Consider the following 26,217-nt stretch of genomic DNA (forward strand, 5'->3'; position numbering starts at 1 on the left):
TTCGATCGGCCGAGTCGCCCGGGTGAACGTGCTATCCGGATCCCAACTCACAGTACCGGAAAAAAATCACTGAAAAAAAAATTCACGAAACATTAAAACGAGTGCGCCAGGACCAATTTCGTTGATTTTTTTCCACGCCTCCCCGCACTGACCTTTCCGGGGTTTGAACTCCGACGAAATTGTGTTGAATTATAAAAATGAGCCACGTTAGCTCCCGTTAGGTTCGGTTTGGATATTGTATTTAGGTATGTGAATCGCGGAATGCTTCTCTCTTTCTTTCCGATATTTTGCATCCTGGCTCCGGTTGTTGAAGGATTTTTTTTCACCCTCGGCAGAGCAGGATGTGTTCATGTGAAATGTTGCCGATTTTTTGTGTGTTGCCTACATTTTGGCGAGCGGCGCGGTAAAAATGGGTTCCGGCGTCGTGATTCCACCCCGATTTTTTTTTCGCCTCAATCGCTTTACCAAACTCTTTCCCCACCGAGGATCGAAACATGAATGCCGTCGGTATTTTCATATATATTTTTTTTTCTGCACTGACTCTGAGGTTGATTGTTCAAGTGGCTGCGCCATTTCCACATTTTCTGTTGAGACCGGTAGCGTGGTGTGGTGGATGATACATTAGGGAATCATTGCTGCTGCCGGAATCCAGGACAACAGTCTGAGAGGGAAATCGATAAATTGGATGTTGTCATGACGGTTTTGAAGGCAAGTCCTACTCCAGAGACTTTGAACCAACCATTGATAAATTAAGGAATCGGTTGATTTTATTAAAATTTCAGAGATACATAACGGATACATTTTACGAATACCGAGATTTTGAGTCAACAAACAAGTATTGGACAAGGTTTGTGTAGAGATGAGATGAAGGATATGCAGAAAATAATTCGAATTTCATAAAAATAAAATAAAACAATAGTTGTATTCGGCAACACTGGACAGACAATTTTGACAATTCATAGATTGAAAAGTACGGGTTTACCACAAATTTGTAACATGTTTAGTGGTCATGATCTTAAGAAAATAAAAAAAAAGTCCTAATAAATAACGTTTCGCTTCTAACTTCAGCTTTCTTGGAAATTAAGTGATTTTTTTTACCATTCCTTAGCTGATCTACAGTCTTGTTTTCGAAGCATGTTTTGAACTTTGAATCACAGAAAGCTGAACAATGTCTGCGAAACATATTTGAGTTACAATACGAGGTTATCGGTTGGGAAAGAAGGGAAATATATTGGTTTCAAGCGAGGAGTGTCAAATTGACACTTCAGGGACTGTTAAAGGGAAAAATTTCTGGAACGGATGAGTGTTTAAAAGTGTTAAATTTTCACAAGATATTTGCTTGAAGATTGGCATTTTTTCAACTGACAATTATTTTGAGTTTAAAACGAAAATTTACATGATTTATATGATAAAACTTTAAGCTAAATTTTCACAGGCTATCAAATCTACATGCAGACTAAATATTGTGAAACAACTCTTTTTGTTTGATCAGTCCTTTAATAATTGATCAAAGTTAGGATAAAAATATGACCCTTAAAATTTTCTGAAAGTTTCAAGTCGAGTTATTAAAAATATTGAAAATTGAAAAAAAATCAAAAAAAAATCTTTTTTTCGCAAAAATTCATATTTTTATTAATTATTGAAACTTTCTAGTTTTAATTTCAATAACATTTTTTAATAAAAAAAACTTTTATTTAAAATTTTTTTTTTTCAAATTCTGACCTAAAATACGGCTTAAAATGTGCTGATAAGTGTTGTTGAAAAAACAGTTCAAAAGGTTTTTTCTTGAATTTGGTTTAGTAATTCTTGGTATTAGACAAAATTACTTGGTTTTTGGTCGGAAACTTCGAAATCAAATGCCCAGATTTTGTCACATTTTTAGATGAAATAGCTCGGATTTTTTCGGCTCGGATATGTGCTGCAAAAGATCTGGCAATCATATTTTAAATCTTATATTAGAATTCTGCATTTATTTGTGCCGTTCATGCAACAATGTACAATTCATACAGAATCTCCTATACTCCCTCGTCAAATGTGAAGTGGATTTCGAATAACAATAAGAACGTTTTGTATAACTATAAAACATCATGCGCAAATTTCTTCATATTGATGGAAAAAATATATTTTTCTCTCCCTTCCGATTTCTTCTTGAAGAATTGAGGATTTTCTAAAATTAGAGTAACATTCTCTTTTTTCCTTTCTCAGTTTCCTACAAAAAATAGGATTTGGCTCTCGGCTGCCTAAAATAAAGTGATCGTGAACTAAAGTTTGATTTAATTTGTCCCTTTTTATAATAATTTATAATAATTTCAAGTCGACTCAAGTGTCCTTTTGCTCGGGATCATTCGACAGCCTTACCGGATTTCGCTTGGCAAAACTGTCGGCATTCGTTGCTCCTTCTTTAGCGCTCAGGTTACAATTTCGCATGGATACGGGGCCAGTTTATGAAAAATCATAACAGCACAGTTGATTTTTGTATTGAACTGTGAAGATTGTATTTGGACTATGATTTTTCGAAATAGAAATCTTTTTTTTTATGTTAAAATTAGATATACGACGTTTTCGGTAGAAATTTCACATTTTTTATCAATTTTAAATGCGATGAATCTATAGAAACTCATATCTACCTGAAAAAAAAGATTTTGTAGCATACATATATCATTCAACTTGCATTTTGGCGCCCAACACATTCAGATACTGCGCGGTCATTGAACATGCTTAATGTTGTTGTTATTCAGCGGACAAGAAGTTACCAAAAAACGTGTAAACAATGAGAAATCAGCTGTACGTTTGACAAGCTGGAAAATGGCTGGTTTTCTAATTCTACACGCTGAAGAAACAAAGCAAACATTTGGGACCTCATTTATTTTTCATTCACACAATTTTAGCAATTGTTCTCTGCTCAATTTTTGGATCAAAAAAAATTTGAGAAAGAAATAAGTTATTAAGAAATTAGATGTTTTTATTATCAAATAATGAAAAATCAATCATGTTCTATGATAATCTAGCTGAAAACAGAAATATTGGAATAAATGGATTAAGAGTTAAACTATCCGACATGATTTTAATACCTCGGAAATACCAGTACGTTTACCTGGGAATTTTCCTATATTAGATTCTTCTGTCATAGTGAATGTTGTTGTCGTACAAATATGGGTATTTGTATTCAGTTTCCCGTCAAGTGGGGGGGGGGGGGGGCGGTGGGTGTAATGTTGAAAAATTTCAAGAACTAAACCTTCTTTTCGAATACTTTAAAAGAATTTTTAACTTTCTGTTTATTCCCGGAGAGACTACCGTTAAGAAAACAAAAATAAACTAAGTTTAGTTTACAATATGCGACTTGGCTTTTTGCTACCCTTAATCTGATCCAAACATAAAAAAGGCGGAAATTTTCGCTGAATTTGGAACTAATTTTTTCTATAGCATTTTACTTGAGAGATCTCATAAAAAGTAAGAAGAATCAAATTTTTGGTCTTCTTCTAGTATTTGAAATATTTTTTGAAAAAATATTGATAGCAACTAAACGGTGAATTGAGTTTCAAAAACTTTCTTGCCATTGAAAACACACCTAAGTATTTCAATAGTATTTAAATAAAAAGAAATATTTTAACAAAAACTAATATTCGATAAAAAATTTTGAAGATATTTGAAAGCTTAATTTACGAAATTCCGATTTTGGAAAGCATCCTCAAAAGGAAAAACCTTAATGAAAAAAATGGAATTTTAACCTGTTTTCTGTAAACCAAAGTAAAAAATTTGATGTTTTCTCTGGAATCAACGGTGTGTTTGAGTTGTTGATTGTACTGGAAGAAGATTTAAAATGATTTAGATTTTTTTTTATAGATTTAGGACGGAACAAATTTCAAATCCTTCTTTTGTCATCCGGAGTTAGAAAATCGCGAGGGGTGGGGATATTGAAAAATAATGTGAAAAACAAATAAATTGAAATAAATTGCACGAATTGCAGAAATTTGCATACTACATCATTGCATAGAAACTATAAATCAAGTAATTTTTCAACGAAAAGTTCAATTTAATCATGAATACAAAAGGTGAAATAATTTCCATCTTTCACAATACGTTTTTTGGTGTTGCAATCTTTCGGATATTTGATTTGTTTTTCGAAATTTACATAAAATACTTCAAACTTTTTTTGCTCCCCCTTTAGTGATTTTTGTAAATTTCGAAGGAGGGGGGGGGGGGGAGGACAAAAGAAGAAATTGATATTTGTTCCAGCCATATTTAAGGGTTGTGTTTCATTTATGAAATATGCACTTCTGAAATGTCTGCTCTTATGTGAGAGCTGTATGCACAATTTTCGTAAATTTTTGTAAAAAATCAAATGTATTTCATTTGGCGTGTCTGGCAAGTACCTTTTCATGATAACATTTAGAGCTTATTCCCTTTTAATTATTTGCCTGTTCCTAAAAGCTTCCCAAATTCTCTAAACTCTTCCATGAAGGACTTTTTTTTTCGTTTGTTTTACACTCTGCACGTCTATTATTTTTCATGAGGGGATGGGTAAAAATTTAAAAGTTTGCGCAATCGCTCAAAACCGTATTAAAAGTAATCACTTAATAGTCAAATGTAACATTTTTTCACATCACATTGAATTAGTGCTGTTAATAAATTTAAACAATTTTAATGCATCAAAAATTCAATGGGCAATTACAAAACCTTTTTTTTTTTTTAAATCCCATTTCTTACTCTGAAAACTATTCAAAAATCAATTTTGCTTTTTTGGCGAAAATTTCTCAAACCGTATCAGAAATGATAACTTAAATCGTTTTCAAAGGTGTTGCGAATCGTAATGCCAACCGCATAGTGAAAAAATCGTATAAAATGTCATATGAAATCAGTTTAAGTCGGATATGACAGAAAGTACGCCATATTTGTGAACTTCGAAATGATTTTGCTCGCGCGCGATTTTTCAAGTGAGAAAATCATTGTCATGTTCTCTCTGCAACCAGCAGTGCATCCAGATGGCTTAAAATCTAATGGGAATTGAGTAATATTAACCAATAAGAGAACTGGAAAATATTGTCGCTGGCAACGATTTGAAGGTTATGAGATCAAAATCTCGCGCGCTCTGTTGCATTCTCCCAATAGCTACGGATAAGGTGTCGGATAGCGCCCAAATTGTATAGTTTTCGTCACTTTAGAAAGGAATGAAATTTATGTATGTATATATTGCCTCAACTTGGAAAGGTAAATGCTGTTTTTCCAACTTTCATACGATAATTCTGCAATGTATATGGAACATATATCGAATCAGAATACGAATATAGCTACAGAAGTGTTTGCTGGATCAACGAATCCATGGTCCATGAGCAGAAGGTTAGAGAAAGAGGGATCTCGAGTAGTGTTAGAAACCTTTTCCGCACCCAAGAACCCTCCCATCCCAAATTTGCTTTACAACATGTAGTTTTTTGTTTCGATTATGATAGTTTTACCATGTTTATGGTATTCGCAACTTTATATCAACGTTGCAGTTGGCGGACAGTATAGAAAAACTTATTCGGCATAACTGTGTTCGATGCTTATTCTTGGGCTCGAACTCGTGGACATCGGAAAGTTGTAGTGTTACAAAAAAATGTAAGAAAGCTCCCCTCTCCCTACCCTGTGCCAAATTTGATAGCATTTGCTTGAATCAAAGCAATCGAAAGATTTAGTTGAATCATTCAACCAAGTAGGCTCACAACACAACAGAGAGCATTTGCTTGATTATTTCTCGAGTTACGTTGAAAAATATATGAGAGACCCGCTACCTTCTTTTTATTATCCATCTTAAGTGAAGGAGGGGTCTCAAATCACCATAGAAATATTTTTTTTCATTCAAATACCATTCTATACCAAATTTACATTCCATTTGGTTGATAAATTCTTGTGGTAAGCGAGAAATTGTATGGAAACACTCCTCTCCTTTTCCTGTCTCATCATAGTATGAAGGAAGGGATCTTAAATAGAAATATTTCTTGTGACCGAATCCTCCCCCCACTCCTGGCCAAATTTGGTAGCATTTGCTTGGTTAGTTCTCAAACTACGTAAAAATATATGGAAGACCCCCTTATTTCTTTCTATCTTCCATCTTCAGTCTCAAATCTTCAATGATATATTTTTCTTATCCATATACCATCCTTTACCAAATTTGATTCAATTGGTTGATAAATAGTTCTGGTATGCGTAAAAAAGATCTCATAGCCAGTTTCTATCTGATCTTTGGAAGAAGGAAGGGACCTTGAAGTACCGAAGTGCCGAAAAATATATGGAAGACCTCCTCCCACCTTTCAATTTTCCATCTTGGTTGTGGGAAGGTTCTGAAATCATCATAGAAAAATTGCTCGAATCCAAACACCCTCACATGCCATATTTGGTTCCATTTGCTTGATGATTCCTCGAGTTTATAAGTCGTATTTTTTCTTCAGTCAATCTGTTTTATTTAACGATTTATAATCAAAATCAAACAAACATTCAATACAAGAATTTTCCAGTCGTTTTTATCAGCTGACTCTCAACACACCATTAAAAAGCGCCCTTCGATTATTATGTTCCGAGAAGCTATTTCTCGGCTTGTAAAACGAATGAAAATCCATCATTTTAATGAGCCCGACGCAAACCGATTACGTTTGTCACTTATCAGCCAGCCAGAGCCAGAGGGAGATGTGATGTGGTAACAATAACGCATTTGACGGATCACATCACCCCCACCACCTTCTTATTTTTGTACTTAGAACTGCTCTCTCGCGCAACGACACTTGTAACAAGATAACCCAATCAGAAGAGGTCTTATTGCTGCTGCTAGGCAGCTGACTTCCCAACTTTCCGAATGCAACAGCTATGGTTTCTGAGGAGGGTGGTGCACCATCACTGGATTAATGATGCTCGGTGCACCATCAGCCATCATCATAAATTGCCCACTTTATGAGCCGCTCGCTCACTCGCTCTGGGTGGCGTTTTGTAGCTCTTTTTTCTTTATAACTTTGGTTGTTATTGTTGATCAAAAACAAGAACACACGAGGGGCCCACCGATGCGATCGTCACCCGCTGAGCTGAGCCGAGTGCTGAATTTGTTTGCTCGTTGCGCTTCAGCGCAACAAAACGAGACGAGACGATCAGACAGAGAGCGAGAGAGAGGGAGAGGTCAGCGCAAACCAAGCGGAAAGGTCAGCCTTGCGAGTATCAGATGTACGTAGGAATATGGATCTTGCACGCAGCAGCTGCTTTGGAACCGGAGCGCTTCGGAACAAATTGTTATTATTGATTTATATGTATCGCTATAATAATCGAGCGGGCCCTCTCGGTGAGAGTCAGGAAGAATGGGGGAAAGCACCAGAGGAAGATGTGCGTAATTTGATCTCGCTCGTTTGGAGTGTGAAGGCAGCTCAGGGGATCATCTCAAGAGGAATTGGAGAGAACTCGAGGAAACGGGGGGGATGTTTGCAAACTTATTTATTATTATTACATCTCCCGCGCCTAGTTTGAGTGCACTTTCCTACTGGGTAGGGGTAATTGAAAATGGGCCTCGTTGGGAAACCAACCGAAAGGCAGCAACAGCAGCAGCATCACGATGTGTGTTGTTTATTGCTCTAAAATATTTGTTTACTTTCCACGGGTCTGTGTGTACTAATGAATGTTTTTGTTTTTTTGGTTTTTCCCCAATTGCAGATGGAGCACGTGTTTCCCAACCGGTTGCCAGGAGATTTCTGACGTTGGCAGATGGATTTCAACTACCGGATTTCGCTGTATGGATCTTTGAATCCAGGACAGGTGATTTTTTGGGAGAAATCCCAATTTAACACATTTTATCCCTCTTTAACTCTACAGCAATTCCGAATACCGTCAACTGGGGCATCATGTAACACTTTTCAACTTCAATGGCTTCTAAAAACTCAAACATAAAATCGCATTAGAAATGATAACTCAAGTCGTTAACAATGTTAATGCGAATCGCAACTCCAACCAACTAAGTTGACGATCGTAAAAATAGTTACTTAAAGTCGGTATAAATCGGATATGCTAAAAAGTTCTCCATGTTTGCAAATTTGCTCTCCCGCGCAGGTTAAAAGTGAGAAAATAACCTTGTTGTTCTCTCTGCGACAAGCAGTGCAACCAGTATGCTAAAAATCAGATGGATTGTTTGGAAAAAATGTCCAATGAAAAAATCCTAACATATTGTCGCTGGCAACAGTTTGCATGCATTAAGAGCAAAAATGAAGCTCTCTCGCATACTTTCAGGATGTACGAATAAGGCGTTGAATATTGCCCAATTAATATAATTCTTATCGCTTAAGCCAGAAGTTAAAAATATGTATGAATATTGCTTCCTTTTGTAGGTAAATGCTGTTTTTCGAGTTTTATACGATGATTCTAAAATGTATATGAAACGTATTACAAAATTTGTTACAAAATATACCGTAAACTGGGGGAATTTTGATAACTTTCTTCATTCAATTTTGAATATATTGGAAGGGGTTGCTTTTTCGTAATACCTTAAAGTTTTAAAACACTTACTGAGGTGAGGAGTATAGAACCGTTTTTTTTTTCAATAACATTTATAATCAAAAGATGAACAATGTTGCTGAATACATCTAGGGGCAAAAGTTATAAACATTTCTCAATTTTTTTTTGGCCTCAAAAACAAATGACATTTTGCCTTCATGTAATCCCCTAGGTCCTCGCACTGTTCCTATGTTCTTTTTTTTCTTCAAATTCAACCATTTGATAGGGTTTTAGCCATTTTTACTAAACGGGATTTCTCATGGAAAATCTTTTTTTTTATATCCAAGAACTATCACCAAATGACCATAAAAATAACACTTAAACTAAACCTAAATAAAGAAAAACGTTGAATTTTCACATAAAAAAACCCATTTGCTCCTAAATGCTTAAAATTGATCAGGAGTGATGATTGTTTGTGAGCCTTAAAAAACCAAATATTTTAAGATTTTAAAATTACATTTTAAGTAACATTAAAAATCTCCTAATAAAAACCAAATTTAGCTTATTTGTTACTCAATTTAAAGGCTTTCAAACGTAGTAAACAGATTTCAGATATTTTAACTTTATACTTAGTTAATGATGATTATCTGCAAAAATTACATGTTGATCAAGTTACCCCGCTAATCAAATCCCTTAGTTTACGGTATATGAAATGTTTAACAAAGTTTGTTACGAAATATACCTACTAAAATGTTTTCTGGGTGGTTTATCAAAAATTTTAAGGTTGACGGGACATCGAATTTGCGTAGTCAGGAAGTTAGGAATTTTTGAATTTACAAAAACATGTGATTTTCACCCTACTTAGAAACAGGGGTAAGCTACAAAAAACTTGGTTTTGAATGAAAAATCAAATGAAAATGTTTGAAAAATTTATAGTTTTTTATTTATTTGTAATATCATAACGCAAAAAGATTAATTTGCAATAATTTTTTGTTTTATTCGAACTAAATGTAACTTCTCGGTCAAAAATGATATTATAGAAAAAAGCATAAAAATGCTGCATACATTTAGGGGTAAAAAAATACTACAAAATAATGTTACTAGTGGAAATAAAAAAAATTATGATAGGATGCATGAAATTTTGAAATTTTCAAACGCTTGATGCCGAGCAATGGAAATGAGATTTAAAAGGTGAATCTTTGATTTGCATTTTGATGCATTAAAGCCCAAACTGGTAACTGAAATATAAAAATATTTATTTAAAAAATATGGAGATTGTCCGAAAAATATTTTTACACCGACAGTGTTGGTATTGAAAAATAAAATCAATTTAAAGTTTGTTGGTGATATCATTGAGCCAATCCGTCAAACGTGGTAAAGTTTTTTACGACATTGAAAAATGAAAAAAATTGTACATCTATTGCTCCATTTATTTTAATTTTTTTTCTGTTCTTTAAGTTTTTCATCGAAAAACTAGTCCATGATGTGAGAATTTATGACATCCTTTTGTAATCTTTAAATAATAAATCATTAATGTTATATTAAAATAAAAATTAAACATTCAACCCTGCTATTGCATGATGCCTAAGGTTGCCAGATTGCCCGGTTTTATCCGGGTTTGCCTGGATATTCAACACTTAATTTAATAAAAGTCCGGCCCGGCCAGGTTGACCGGATTTCATTAAAAAATGCCCGGATTTTTCTCGGATTTATTCACTTTTTTTGGCAAATTAAAGACAAAAACAACAAACACTTTCAAAACGAATTTTCTTGAGCAAGTTTTTTAAAAATAATCATGAAAGGTTTTTTGGAAGTCTTAAACGGTTCAATCAATCAATGAGTTTTAATGTAAAAAAAATTAATTTTTTTTTTCTTGATTTTTGTTGAATAATCTCTGAGATTTGGCAAAATTTTTCCGGATATTGCCCGTCAATTTGAAATCGAATCCGGGGATTGCCAGGTTTTTATACAAAAATTACCCGGTTTGTCCGGCCCGGAAACGTGCTGAAAAAATTCTGGCAACCTTAGTTTAGGGTTACCCGGATTTCATTGAAAAATGCCCTGATTTATTCACTTTATTTGGTAAATCAAACAAAAAAAAACGAAACTTTTTGAGCAAGTTTTATAAAAATAATCATGAAAGGTTTTTTAGAAGCCTAAAATAAGATTCAAAAACTGTCGATAAGTTTTGATAAAAAAAAAGTTCATTTTTTCCTTGATTTTGCCCGAATTTTGCACGGATTTATGGTGGGTACTTTTGAAATCGTATGCCCGAATTCTGCCAGATTTTTATATAAAATTGCCCGGTTTGTCCAGCCCGGATACGTGCTAAAAAAATTCTGGCAGCTTTAATGTTGCTCCGTTTAATGGTAGTTTTTAAAAGATAATTTTACACATAATTTTCAATAAAATTGATCAAAATCTGTGTAAAAAGATTCGTTAAAATAAACTGGACAAAAAATTCAAAAACCAGGCAAATTCACAAATATTTTCAAAAATCGTAAGACTGGGTCTACAGATTCCTTCAAAATTGACTCTAGACTTTTTCGCTACATTAAAGCCATTAAAAAGCATACACACTTCAGTAATTGACTTCCTTTATAGAAGGACCAACTTTCGAAGATAAAGTTAGAGAGTGGGGAAAGGATTCGGAAATATGGGCACTCGAATTTTCCAAGGATAATGCTGGACACAAATTGAGTCATAAACGGAGGGGGGCAATAAAGCCAAAATTTATGACCAATCTGCTCGGTTGTAAACCAAGCTGGTATGACTTCTTCCCGGCAAGGCAAGCCTACCTTCCAAATGACTCGTTTTTTTTCGGGGTGAGAGTTCCGGTTTTAGGGTTGTCCAAAACAAATATCTAAAGATGAAAGTTCTTAAAATTTAAGGAAATCTCTTCTCTGACCTTTTCCTAAAAGAATCTTACTCAAATTTTTCTTCAAACTTTCAAAATCGAAAAGGCTAATCTGACTACCCTAAAATCTTACCGGCCTCGAAGTGCAAACGCCACTAATTTTCGTAAAATCGATTCCAGAAACCGGAGCTAGGGGCTGCTCACTGGACTCAGGTTCCTAACTGGTGCAAAATATACCCCCAAAAAGCCGACCGAAGTAAACAAAAAAAAGCAGTAAAGTCATAAATAAACGCACACAGCTCATATTCCCATTCAGGCGAAGAGTGAAAAAACCCGAGGCGTTCAAGTATCGACCTATCTGTTAAGCTAAACACAAGCTGGGAAAAACACAACAAACAATTTATGGGCTTTAGCCGTTGTTGTTTGTGTAAATATAGCTACATTCGATACCTTTCCCGGATTAGAATGGAATCGATTCTGGAGGAGGGGAAAAATTGTAAGGGGTTGTTATTGGAAAAATTAACCGATAATCCTGCTCTAAATTGTTGGAATCTGATCTGGCTAACCTTTTGAAATCCGGGAAATATCCTAAAAATACAATTAAGACTGGAATGGTGAACAATTAGGTTTTTTTTATTGAAAGTTTCTGGGTTAGGAAAACATTTTCACCTTAAAGAATTTTTTTTCCTGAACAAAATCTTTAATAAAAATACAACTAAGCACATGTGCTATAAACTTTCCTGTTGAGGGCGTGTTTATCTCCCTCGACAAACCTCACCCCCTACAACGGCAGGTCCAATCAGAACAATCAGAATACATGTGAGAAAATCATACAATCCCACCCGGTACTATATGTAGCTTACTCTCTCTTCCACCCTCTAGCGACATGTATATGTACTTTGGCGTCAACATAAACGTGTCAGATTTCGCACACACGATGTTGTCGTCGCCATGTTTGCTAAATAAACGGATGAGATCCGCAAGATGAAGCGAATTTCTAGCATCCGGATCAGATCTTCCATTTTTTTCTTGCAATATTTTTTTTCTTACTGAAGGTCAACATTTTTCTTCATAAATTTTTATTCACTTTATCCCCTAAAATCAATAACAACATCACTGGATTTAATTTTTCTCAAACAGATTTTTTTTCAAAATGTATCATCACATATTGAAAAATTTTAAGCAGCAGAGTAGGGTGGCAATGGATGTATGAAATAAAACCGAGACTGTTCTGTGCAAAATTTCAGCTCAAACAGACCTGATTTGGAAATGCCTCAAAGCGCTCAAAGTTTCTGTATTTATCCCTTCAAAAATCACCTAAGGAGGTACCAAAGGAGATCGAAAAGTTCGAAATTATAATTTTGATGCCAAATGGCTTGGAAATTCCTGAAAAATCGATATCTGGTGTTATCTCGGAAAAAAAAAATTTTTTTTTCAAAAATTGACTTCAATAGACCAGAAATTGAATTTTTGGTCAAAAAGGTTTTTTTTTCGAGAAAACACCAGATTTTGACGTTTTATGCATTTCTAAGTCATTTGGTATCAACACAAAAATTCAGATTTTGTGGTGTTATCCTGAAAAAAAAGTTTGACAAAAATCGAATTTTCGGAATTTTCAGAAAATCACCCGTTTTTTCAGAAAACTCAGCACATTCAGCTCATAATGAGATTCCGATAATGTGTTTTTTAAATTGTAGGAATAATCAGAATAGGTGCAGTTCAGGAGCTACCTATCAAAGTTTAAACAGTCGATATTTTTTGCTAAATCTAAGTAAATACCTATAATTTTTCATACTTTGTAGATTTTTCAACGTATAGAGGGAATAAGGGTAAGATGAATACCTTAAACTTGCGTCTGGTTCAAGAATTGAAATTAAGTAAAAACTTCAGACTTATTTGATAGATTGTTAAAGCAAAAAGACCTGGTCGAATTGCTGAAAAAATCGCATACAGTAAGCACTTATAAATGTGACCGTTTTTCGACGTAAGGGGTAAAACGATCCCTAAATTTGTGATCTTTGTTAGATGACGTTTTCTTTTGGCTCAAAAGTGGCCATTGTAGCTCTCAAGTCTTCTTATGTAAGGTGTGATTGCTGGAAATCATAAAATAAGTGTTTGCAAAGTAAAAAGAGTTCAATAGTTCATATTCGTGAGAGCCCTTTGCAAAAAAAGGAATATTTTTTTACCACACGAAATAATAAAAATCTAAGTATTTTTTCTGTTGTAGAAAATAGGAAAGGAACTCTTAAAGAATAAGCGTTTCGAAAAAAGACTCAAAAACACACAGTTTTGCCAAAATTGAAAATGTCCATCTTGCCCCGTGTGGCCATCATGCCGTTATTTCCTATGTGCCGAAATTTAAAAGCCAATATTTTCTGGGTTCATTCAAGCTTAGAGAAGTATCAGTGATCTCATTTTACAGTTTAAGCAAAACCAGAGGTACCTTTATCGCTGAACTTGTTTTTTTTTTAATTATTTCAAATCAATTCATTATTAGAAAGAAGCACCTTCATTTTTCTAGATCCCGCATTTGGTGTTTTGGTGAATCCTCAAATTTCAGGGTACGAAATCATTTTTCTAAATATTCAACTTGTGTCAATATTTTCCAAAGAACAAAATTTCGGAAACGGTGTCTTTTTTAGAACAATTTCGAGAAGAAAAAAAGTCCGCTTATGTGAAAATTTCCCCATTATGGAGGAAACTCTCCCCTATCCAACGTATTAGAAATAAAGTGGATCGGAGGGTCTAGAAAAAAATATTTTTTTTAAATAGATTTGAAAACAAAATACACAGGTAAAATTTCCAAATTTTAACTAGTAGTTTATTCTAAGAAATTAAAATTTTTCAATTTTGTACTTAGATGCGTTAAGATGGTTAATTCAAAAATTTTGATAGTAATGATGAAAATAAAAGGTTTGGCAAAAATATTTAATTTCAATAAAAATTTGATAATTAACGATAAAAATCATCTAGAATCAGCCACATAATCAACTTACTACACTGTATCAAATTTACAAGAGTATTGGTGTATTCGCAATGATCATTTCTATCGAACACAGAATGTAATTTTAAGTTAAGTGAAGATAGTTAGAATTCAAACTTTCAACATGATGTTCTTCACAATTGATTTGGGCTTTTGTCAATTATGGGTGTGGTTTTAAGAATTTTTTTCTAGTTAAAATATCTGATTTAACAATCATTGAATGTTTACATTATTGCTTTTTTATTATGAAAAAAATGTATTTTTTTATATGTTTCAATGAAAATTGTTTGCTTTTATTATCAAATTTTCAGTTTGATGAGAACTATAAGCTATTTTTTGTTTAATTCAAAGTAGGTTTCCAAAAAGCATTGCAAAGTTTCTTTGGGGCCGTTCACTTATTACGTAAGCACATAGGGGGGGTGGGGGGGTTTTACATTTGCTTACGATCTCTTACTAGGGGGGTAGGGGGGTTTCCAAAAGTCTTACGTAAGAAATGTTACATTGATAATTCGTCACAGCCATACGAAACCATATTACTCAGGTTTTATTTTTATTTCTCATTACCTATTTTTTTTTGTTATGTTATTAATCTTTTTATAATTAATAAAAAAAAAAGTTGCTGGTTCTATAAAATTAATAAAGAACCAATTCAAACCAACATGTCACCAGAAACACTGAATCACATTATTGTAAAAGATCGTCGCTATTCGCTTTTCATCATAACAATCTTTTTAATTGAGAAATTTATAGAAACAAAAAGGGAAATGGTGCGTTCTGACTCCACGATTTGAAAACATTTTATTTCAAAAATGATTTCATCAAGTAGAAGTCTTTAAAAATCGATATGGTGGCTTTTAGATATTAAATTTCTAGACAGTTTTTTCAGTGATACCAACCAAGCCACTACCAACTCTAAATTTTACAAACTATATATCAAAAAAAAATCGTAAAACTTAATCGCTTATCGCTGAAGTGAATCTCAGCTTTTAGGGTAATTAACAGCGTAATTGTCGTTTAACATTTTCGCACCCATTCTAGTAGCATGTAATAATATTTTTTAAAGATTTTTATGATTTTTAGTAAAAAATAAAACATTTTTTATGGTACCCTGTGCTCTCTCACTTGTTTTTAAATCAGAATTTAGATTTTATATTGTTTATTAGACTGTGGAAATTTATTGAAGATTATTGTAACCATGAACATACTATGTCCTTTAAACTTATTTTTTTTATAATCGTTTAAGACATTTCATCTGTTATTTTGTATAAATTATGCTTTTCAAATGCAGTTTTTAAGTTTTACTTAAAAAGTGACCTGCTTTGCAGCATGGATGACACATTTTTAATATTTTCAAGCTGGTTTTTGAAAAAAAAACTGGGAGAATCATGGTCCAGAGCGGGATAAACGCGATTTTAGTGTGTAGATCTGGTGTTATCTAAAAAACAAATTTTTGGCAAAATATCGACTTCCTACTTGGTCCCAGCTACGGTTTTTTTCTGCTTCATATATGTCGAACTGATGCAGTCTTCCTTCTGGCCTAAGCACGCATGACTTTCCGGTCTAAAGTTTTGACCACCGGACCCGGTTTTCGTACAGTTTTTGGCCCCGAAGCTGCTTTCCTTTTCATACTTCCAAATCACATTTTGGAACGCATCAATGTTAACTTCTTCCAATTTCGCCAACTTGTTTAGCAAAATGTTAGGGAAATTAAACCATTTGTGCACGATATTTTTGCGTTTTACCGGGAAAACTTTGAAAAACTCAAACCTTGCGAAACTCACTTCTGAACCAAAAATAGACTGTAATTATTTTCTCCAGTTTGAAATTCTAGGATTCTATTTTCGAGACTGATTTCCAATTGAAAAACCCAGCATTCATTTTTGTAGATATATTTTTGTGCTGTTTTGATATACGTTCCATATACATTGTTGAATGATCGTCTTAAAGTTTAAAAAAACAGCATTTACCTACCAAAACGGAGACAATATACATACCTACATAAATTTAATTTTTTTCTAAAGCGACGAAAACTACACCAATTGGTCACTATCCGATACCTCATTCGTTCCTATCGGAAGAATGCAAGAGAGCGCTTTTTCTCTCAAAGCTTTCAAATCGTTTCCAGCGACGTAATTTTCCAGTTCTTCATTGGTCAATATTACTCAATTCACATCTGAATTTTAGCCATCTGGATGCACTGCTGGTTGCAGAGAGAACTTGACGATGGTTTTCTTACTTGAACTCGCTCGGGAGCAAAATCATTTTAAAATTTCCAATCGTGGCGGGTATTCTGTCACATCCGATTTAAAGTGACCTCAGACGACATTTTATACGATCATTTCAGTATGCAGTTGGAATTGCGATTCATAGCACCATTGTAAACGACTTAAGTTCTCATTTCTGATACAATTACGTGTTTGCTGGGAAAGGCCAAATCGAACCCAACATAAATAAAAACTGCCATAATGTTTTAGAAAATGAAACTGATACCAGTTTTGAAATTATAAGAAATTAATTTAAGTTTTATATATCACTCGATATGAATTCAGATGTCAGATTCCAGATTTTCGATTCCAATTTCAGTTCCTGTTTCAGATATCAAGCTCGTATTTCAGAATCAGCTTTCAGATTCAGATTTTTACCAAACTTCGTTCTCAAAGAAAATAAATTATAAATGGGAAGAAGTCTCTTCAGATTTCGTTTTTTTTCAATTTACGAAACAGTGACTAAACCCTTTCGAACCATGAACTTATCTCAGAGTAGTTTACAACTCATTGTATGATAACATTTATAACTGCCGCACCTGAACTATCTCATACAAATGGTTAAGAAATGAGAGGTTGTAAAACAATCTGAGCCCTCATTTTACAGTCCCTTGTATAGTCCGGGAGCCCATTTAAAATTACAAAATGGTCGTTCCGGATGGAAAGTTTTCAATTAAACAAGGAAGGTAGCTCGTTTTCAAAACTGATTTACAGACAGGATGAATTAAGTTTTTAACCTTTAAACAGAATAACTTGAATAGTGGTAGAATTTTTAATAGATGAATAATGAGCCAAAAACTATTTGAAGTTGTTTTCAAGTTCTGTTTGATAGGAGGTAAATGGCCTAAAAGGGAAATTCCTAGTCCAAGAACAACAACAGTAGTTTGTAACTTTGATTAGGCGTCATTAAAATAATTTATTCAATTAGTAATTTGAGAAGCGAGTCGCTGGACCATCACCCGTTGGGTTGGGATTGGGGAGGAAAAGGAGAGGAAGTCTTTTTTCGGGGGAACGTAATTGATCAGGTTAATTTTTGTCTATGTAATAATAAGCGTGAAGACTAATGGAAACACATTTTTCCCCGGGAACGAGAGCTACGGAAAGTTTTGAAGGGGTCGGTGAAAAACCACAAAATGAGGACAAGAACTCTCTCATGATAAATGCATAAATGTTATTGGGTGTGGTGCGCTGATTATGAGCGAGTCGTGTCTCGTGAATGAGTGAGTGAGAGGGTCATTGACCCCAATAATGAGTTAATGGAAGCTCTCGCGGGATCAGCCGAGGCCAATCCTCATTGGAAGTTGTTGTGACATGTAATTGAGTGATTACAGCTTGCGAGGATCTTTACTGGCTGTGAGGTCAAAGTGATGTCATTTGGACAATTATGAACGCTGGCAACCCTAAGCTGTTGCTGTTGATGATGATGATGATGGTAGTGATGAGTTGGTTACACCCTTAGATTTTCAGTCGAGTGTAAAAAACAACAACAACGAGGGAAAATAAAACCGAAGCGATGATGAAAAATTCAACGATGAGATCATTAAATTCATCAGCTCATCAATCTCCGGATGACTCGACGCTGACCGTTGAGCCGACAAGTTGAGTTCATCAAGGCGGCACAAAGCTAGAAACTTGAGGGTGAAGAGAGAGAAAGAGTAAGGTGGAGGCGAAAAGCCGAAAGAGAGAGGAGAGCTGTGGAGTGTTTGTTTTTTGAGTGTACGACTAAGGACTGAGAATGGGGGGAGGGCAGGAGTTCATAGACTATCACCAATTAGCTCATCCATAGTTATTTTCGCTTCGGACAGAAACACTAAGCCGGCTGACTGGGAACAAAGTGAAGCCAGTCGTGAAGCTCATTTTTATAAAAAAAAAATCCTCTATAAAACGTGGACAGTTGTTGGTTGATTAAAAATTTTAAATTTTAAAAACAACCATTGACGAACCCCTGGACCCTAGCCCAAAAGTCTTTCAATAGTAAAGTTGTTGTTTTGGATGGCTTGGCCTCCAAAAAAAAAGCTATAGGACCAGACAACTATCGTCGAAGTTTTCGGGAAACTTTCTTCTTTGTTCACACCATTTCACACCTATTTTTTTTTTTTCGTTGAATCGCTCGACCGGTGTTACCTAGACACACCTGCCGTTCAAGACGTTTGACTCCAAAAACAGGAGAAAAAAAAAACGCGTGCCCAAGCGTTAAAGCAAAAATACATTTTTATGAGTGAACGCGTGCTTCTCTTTACAATAGATTTCCAACGATTGAGGTGTTCGAATTTGGAGCTGTCGAAATTTATTGCTCCCCGTTGAGGATGAACAGACAGTTGAAAAAACAAAAACGGGGAAGCAACAATTCATTGAATCAGGTAATTGATGCAGGTGATTTATCACCCTGTTGTTTTTGTGCTGGCAGAACTTTTTTTTTTTAAAGTGTTTTTAAAATTACCTTCAATAGTTGAAGATTCTGATTTGATTTCAACTGATTCCTTTTTTTAAACTGGTATTCAATCGAAAAGATTCTATTATACTTGGAGACTTACAATCATTTTTGGATTATTTTTTAGGTTGACATGAAAAAATCTAAATTGACTTAATTTTGACAAGCTTGAGCAAAATCTCTTATTGATCTTTCAGAATCTTCACTGTTTGAATTCTAGAAGTTTGTCATAATTAATTAATGTCACTTTTTCTTTTTAAAATACTCCGTGGTGTAAATGATCTGGAACTAGCCGAAATCAGATCTTTACCGGAACTATTTACTTCCCCTAAGATCAAGGCAATGATTATTTATAGATCCAGTCGAAATGTTAAAAAAACACTTATTCAGGATCTTTTTTTTTAAGCTTTCCAAATATTTTTCGGCGAATGTCCGGACCGAGCAAATTCGGAATTTTTCCTAATTATCTGTCAATATATAAAATATTCAATTAAAACTATGATGAAAAATACTTGAAAATTTTGTTTTTTTTTAAGAAACACCTCAGTAAATTTGAAATCATATTCGAAGCTTTCAAAAACTCGTCAATATTAATTTAGAAAAATTTTGCTCAAAAAATTTGGAAGCAAAAAAACATCATTACAATTCAAGGACAAGAAAACATTACTCAATTTAAGTTTTTTTTTTGCTTTTGCAAGTGTAGTGTAATAATTTGAGCAATAACGAGGCAATCTGACAAGCTCAGTCTAACCTTTATGAAATTCAATATTTTGAACTCAATTTATATCACCAAATTAGAAAATTAAAAAAAAATTAGAGAAAATTTTGACCTGGGAGAAGATTTCAAGATTTTTTCTATACTTCCGAGCAAGGTTGCCGAAATCACAAAAAAATCTGTATTATCACAGAATTTTGAGCAAAATTTCGTCACAAAATTTGTGTAACAGATCACAGAATTTTTAAAATATTCACGAAATTCATAAATTTTCTTAATTTTGTACAGATTTCCAAAGTAATAAATCCTTTTGTCATTTTCAACATTTTATTTCTGACTCCAACTAATGAACATATGAAAGCTTGGAACTTGATTTTTCTTTTGAAACAGTAAAAAGTTTCCAAATTTTTTATGTTTCACAATGAACTTCATAAAAATAGCGCCGCAGAAAATCGCCACAGTATTTTTGGTTCAAATCAAAGAATTTGAGAATTTTCATTTGTTACAAAACACAGTATTTTTTCGACAACCTTGACCACATCCCTGAGCAGACGATGATGATGAACCCTGAGATCATGATTATGAAGATCCTGGAGAGAATGATGATGATCCCTGAGAGGATAAGGATGATGATTATGATGATAATGATGATCCCTGAGAGGATGGTGATAATCCCTGGAAGGATAATGAAGATAATGATCCCTGAGAGGACGATGATAATCCCTCAGAGGATAATGATGATGAAAATCATTGGGAGGATCATGATAATCCCTGAGAGAATGATGATGAGTGTGATTCTTGAGAGGATGATGATGATCCCTGAGAAAATGATGATGATGATAATCCTTTAGAGAATGATGATAATGATGAACCTTGAGAGGATAATGATGATGATGATCCTTGAGAGGATGATGATAATCCCTGAGAGGATGATGATAATCCAAGGGAGGACGATGATAATCCCTGAGAGGATGATTATGATCATGATTCTTGAGAGAATGATGGTAATCCTTGAGAAGATATTTGTAGTCCCTCAGATAATGATGATGATCCTTGAGAGAATGATGATGATCTTTGAGAGGATGATGATAATCCCTGAGAAGATAATGAAGATGATTCCTAAGAGGATGATGATCCCTAAAAGGATCATGATAATCCCTGAGAGGATGATTAAGATCATAATCCTTGAGAGAATTATGATGATCCGTGAGAGAATGATGATGATATTTAGTCCCTGAGAAGATGATGACGGAGCTAATACCGGAGAGGATGATTAATAAACTTTATATAGATATAAGAGGTGTTAAACATATCAGCCTGAGGCCAAATACGAAACCAAAATATAGAAATTTCTCATCAGCAAACTGGCTCTATGACCAAGGTTGTCGAAATAATAGAAAAATCTTTAACTTCACAATTATTTAAGAAAATTTATATCACAGAATTTGTGTCACAGATCACAAAATTTTGAGAAAAATTACATATTTTTCAGAATGATGAGAAATGTATCCCTGTTTTTACTGTCATGTTCTAAAATCATACATCAGAATGATCTAATCTAACACCAAATCGATATTTAACACCAAAGGAGTTAAAATTCATGAATAAGTCAAGTATAACATTTATCAGTTTGGGAAGCTTTAAGAGTTACATTTGACAGTCTATATTTTGCCTCTAAACATCTTACCCAAAAACTTGTGTCCGTCATCAGTAGAACTGCATTGAAATGGATTCTTAAGACCCCTTTCTTCATATTTTGTGTTGTATTGCATTACTAATTTCGTAAGAAAGTTTAACTGAAAATCACGGAATAATTTCACAGAATTTCGAACGTAAAACACAGAATTCGAGTATTTATCTCGTCGAAAACACAACAAAATTTTTTTTTCGGCAACCTTGCTTTCGGGTCGAGATTTAAACTCTTGAATGAATTTGGTCGTTGGTTAAAATTTGATTGAAAATATAAAATTTTTAGTTTAGGAAAGAACATTTTGCTTGGCATTTGTGGACTTCAATGGTTGTACTTTTTGAATTTTTCAAAATATTTAAAAATTTTGAAATTTTCAAAATTTTTAATTTTTTTTTAAATTTTTAAAAGTTTTGCAATTTTTGAATTTTTTGAATTTTTTAAAGATTTTAAAATAATTGAAATTTTTGTAATTTTTTAAATTTTTTGAATTTTTTTAATTTTTTTTTACTTTTTGAAGTTTTGAAAATTTTTAAAATTGTTAAAATTTTTGAATGTTTTGATACTTTTGAAATGTTTAAATTTTTTAAAAAATTTAAAATTTTGGAAATTTTTGAAACTTTTGAATTTTTTAAATTATTGAAATTTTTAAAATTTTTCAAATATTGTTTTGTAATTTTTGAAATTTCTTATTTTTTTTCAATTTTTGTAGTTTTTATAAATTTTGTAATTTTTGTAGATTTTAAAATTTTTGCAAGTTTTGTAATTTTTGTGATTTTTGTAGTTTGTGTTTTTTTAGTAATTTCTTAATTTTTGGAAAATTTGTAATTTTTGAAAAATTTGTGAAATTTTTATTTCGTTTCTGTGTCACTTTTGTGTTATTTTTGTATGACTCTTGTGTGTCACTTTTATGTTATTTTTGTGTTATTTTCGTGTGATTTTTGTATCATTTTTGTGTAATTTTTGTGTCATTATTGTTCCATGTTTGTGTCATTTTTGTCATTTTTCTAATATCTGAATCATTTTAGCAATTTTTGAGTCATTTTTGTGTCATTTTTGTGTCATTTTCCTGACATTTTTGTGTCAGTTTTGTTTCATTTTTGGGATTTTTGTAATTTTTGTCTCATTTTTGTCATTTTTAGACATTTGAGTGTCTTTTGAGTGTCATTATTGTAATTTTCGAGTCATATTAGCGTCATATTAGTGAAATTTTTGTAATTTTTGCAATTTCTGTCATTTTTGTAATTTTTGTAATTTGTGTAATTTTTGTAATTTTTGAAATTTTTATAATTTTTGTAATTTTTGTAATTTTTGTAATTTTTGTAATTTTTGTAATTTTTGTAATTTTTGTAATTTTTGTAATTTTTGTAATTTTTGTAATTTTTGTAATTTTTGTAATTTTTGTAATTTTTGTAATTTTTGTAATTTTTGTAATTTTTGTAATTTTTGTAATTTTTGTAATTTTTGTAATTTTTGTATTTTTTGTAATTTTTGTAATTTTTGTAATTTTTGTCATTTTTGTAAATTTTGTAATTTTTGTCATTTTTGTAATTTTTGTAATTTTTGTAATTTTTGTAATTTTTGTAATTTTTGTAATTTTTGTAATTTTTGTTATTTTTGTAATTTTTGTCATTTTTGTAATTTTTGTAATTTTTGTAATTTTTGTAATTTTTGTCATTTTTGTAATTTTTGTAATTTTTGTAATTTTTGTAATTTTTGTAATTTTTGTAATTTTTGTAATTTTTGTAATTTTTGTAATTTTTGTAATTTTTGTAATTTTTGTAATTTTTGTAATTTTTGTAATTTTTGTAATTTTTGTAATTTTTGTAATTTTTGTAATTTTTGTAATTTTTGTCATTTTTGTAATTTTTGTAATTTTTGTAATTTTTGTAATTTTTGTAATTTTTGTAATTTTTGTAATTTTTTGTAATTTTTGTAATTTTTGTAATTTTTGTAATTTTTGTAATTTTTGTCATTTTTGTCATTTTTGTAATTTTTGCAATTTTTTAATTTTTGCAATTTTTGTAACTTTTGTAATTTTTGTAATTATTGTCATTTTTGTCATTTTTATAATTATTGTAATTTTGTAATTTTTGTCATTTTGGTAATTTTGGTCATTTTGGTAATTTTGGTAATTTTGGTAATTTTGGTAATTTTAGTAATTTTGGTAATTTTGGTAATTTTGGTAATTTTGGTTATTTTGGTAATTTTGGTAATTTTGGTAATTTTGGTAATTTTTGTAATTTTTGTAATATTTGTAATCTCTGTAATTTTTGTAATTTTTGAAATTTTTGAAATTTTAAAATTTTTGTAATTTTTTAAAAATTTTGATATTTTTGACATTATTGTAATTTTTGGAACTTTTGGAATTTTTGTCATTTTTGTAATGTTTGTCTTGGTTTTTGTTTTTGTTGAAATTTTTGTAATTTTAAATCATTTTGCTATTTTTTTGTTCTATTTTTATGTCATTTTTGTGTCATTTTTGTGTCATTTTTGTGTCATTTTTGTGTCATTTTTGTGTCATTTTTGTGTCATTTTTGTGTCAATTTTGTGTCATTTTTGTGTTATTTTTGTGTCATTTTTGTGTCATTTTTTTGTCATTTTTGTCTTTTTTGTCATTTTTGTCATTTTTGTCATTTTTGTCATTTTTGTCATTTTTGTCATTTTTGTCATTTTTGTCATTTTTGTCATTTTTGTCATTTTTGTCATTTTTGTCATTTTTGTCATTTTTGTCATTTTTGTCATTTTTGTCATTTTTGTCATTTTTGTCATTTTTGTCATTTTTGTCATTTTTGTCATTTTTGTCATTTTTGTCATTTTTGTCATTTTTGTCATTTTTGTCATTTTTGTCAATTTTTTTCATTTTTGTCATTTTTGTCATTTTTGTCTTTTTTGTCATTTTTGTCATTTTTGTCATTTTTGTCATGTTTGTCATTTTTCTCATTTTTGTCATTTTTGTCATTTTTTTCATTTTTGTCATTTTTGTCATTTTTGTCATTTTTGTCGTTTTTGTCATTTTTGTCATTTTTGTCATTTTTTGTTATATTTGTCATTTTTGTCATTTTTGTCATTTTTGTCATTTTTGTCATTTTTGTCATTTATGTCATTTTTGTCATTTTTGTCATTTTTGTCATTTTTGTCATTTTTGTCATTTTTGTCATTTTTGTCATTTTTGTCATTTTTGTCATTTTTGTCATTTTTGTCATTTTTGTCATTTTTGTCATTTTGTCATGTTTGTCATTTTTCTCATTTTTGTCATTTTTGTCATTTTTGTCATTTTTGTCATTTTTGTCATTTTTGTCATTTTTGTCATTTTTGTCATTTTTGTCATTTTTGTCATTTTTGTCATTTTTGTCATTTTTGTCACTTTTGTCATTTTTGTCATTTTTGTCATTTTTGTCATTTTTGTCATGTTTGTCATTTTTCTCATTTTTGTCATTTTTGTCATTTTTGTCATTTTTGTCATTTTTGTCATTTTTGTCATTTTTGTCATTTTTGTCATTTTTGTCATTTTTGTTATTTTTGTTATTTTTGTCATTTTTGTCATTTTTGTCATTTTTGTCATTTTTGTCATTTTTGTCATTTTTGTCATTTTTGTCATTTTTGTCATTTTTGTCATTTTTGTCATTTTTGTCATTTTTGTCATTTTTGTCATTTTTGTCATTTTTGTCATTTTTGTCATTTTTGTCATTTTTGTCATTTTTGTCATTTTTGTCATTTTTGTCATTTTTGTCATTTTTGTCATTTTTGTCATTTTTGTCATTTTTGTCATTTTTGTCATTTTTGTCATTTTTGTCATTTTTGTCATTTTTGTCATTTTTGTCATTTTTGTCATTTTTGTCATTTTTGTCATTTTTGTCATTTTTGTCATTTTTGTCATTTTTGTCATTTTTGTCATTTTTGTCATTTTTGTCATTTTTGTCATTTTTGTCATTTTTGTCATTTTTGTCATTTTTGTCATTTTTGTCATTTTTGTCATTTTTGTCATTTTTGTCATTTTTGTCATTTTTGTCATTTTTGTCATTTTTGTCATTTTTGTCATTTTTGTCATTTTTGTCTTTTTTTTATTGTTTTCTTTAATTTTTACGTTTAATTTACGTTTATTTTACGTTTGTAAAGGAAATTTAAACCAGTTCATATTGCTTATTTTTTAACTTTCAACTATTTTAAACCAAAGGCAAGCATATTTTAACTCCATTGGCTAGCAGCTTTAATTTGATCAGCGCACGTTTGCAGTAATTTGTTTTTCACCAAACTAACTTATGAATAGATTCCACCCACCCAAAACCCCCAGTAAGAGCAGTCACCTCCATTATGCAAATTATATTCCGATTTGTGGCTTTTGGCGGAACAATAACAACTAGGGTAGCTCATTCTAGATTTTGTTGGAAAATTTTGAGGACAGGAGTTGGTCCATCAGCCCTTTATCAAAACTCAACCAGCAGGATGTGGGTGGGATTTCATCTTTCCACCGATTGACTAATCTGCTCTCATGAGGTTGATGAAAGTCAGACCGACTCAAATTTCAAATTTGACAACTTCAATAAATTTGGTTTTTCATTTGGTTAACTTTCAAATAAATCAATAATTTTTGTTTTAAAAATTCTATGAAAAAAACTCAAAAATGTTCAAAAGTATTGTCATGACTTTTATCAATTTTCAATCAAAATTTTCTTTGTCTAAAAATCCGCTGAAAAATTTCTTTTCAAGAAAAACTTTTACTGTCCCCAAATTCAAATTTAACCCGGTCTCATGAGCGCGATTGCATTAGATCCCCTCGAATCGACGATGCTGATAACCGAAACCACATCTTTTGATGATTTTCTCCAACCTTCGCCAAT

The 26,217-nt window shown here is 31.8% G+C and overlaps 1 protein-coding gene across 1 annotated transcript; it reads right to left on the minus strand.

Annotated features, from left to right (window-relative positions):
- Positions 1-556: 556 nt before the first annotated feature.
- On the minus strand, positions 557-25,689 carry LOC129752141 (histidine-rich glycoprotein-like). The gene is made up of 3 exons (XM_055747935.1): positions 25,658-25,689; positions 20,196-20,784; positions 557-661 (listed from the first exon to the last, which is right to left on the minus strand). Exons 1-3 carry the CDS (start codon positions 25,687-25,689, stop codon positions 557-559), a joined length of 726 nt encoding a protein of 241 aa, XP_055603910.1.
- Between the last annotated feature and the right edge of the window lie 528 nt (positions 25,690-26,217).

The sequence above is a fragment of the Uranotaenia lowii genome, chromosome 3 (genome assembly GCF_029784155.1).
Source record: "Uranotaenia lowii strain MFRU-FL chromosome 3, ASM2978415v1, whole genome shotgun sequence".
NCBI lineage: Eukaryota > Metazoa > Arthropoda > Insecta > Diptera > Culicidae > Uranotaenia > Uranotaenia lowii.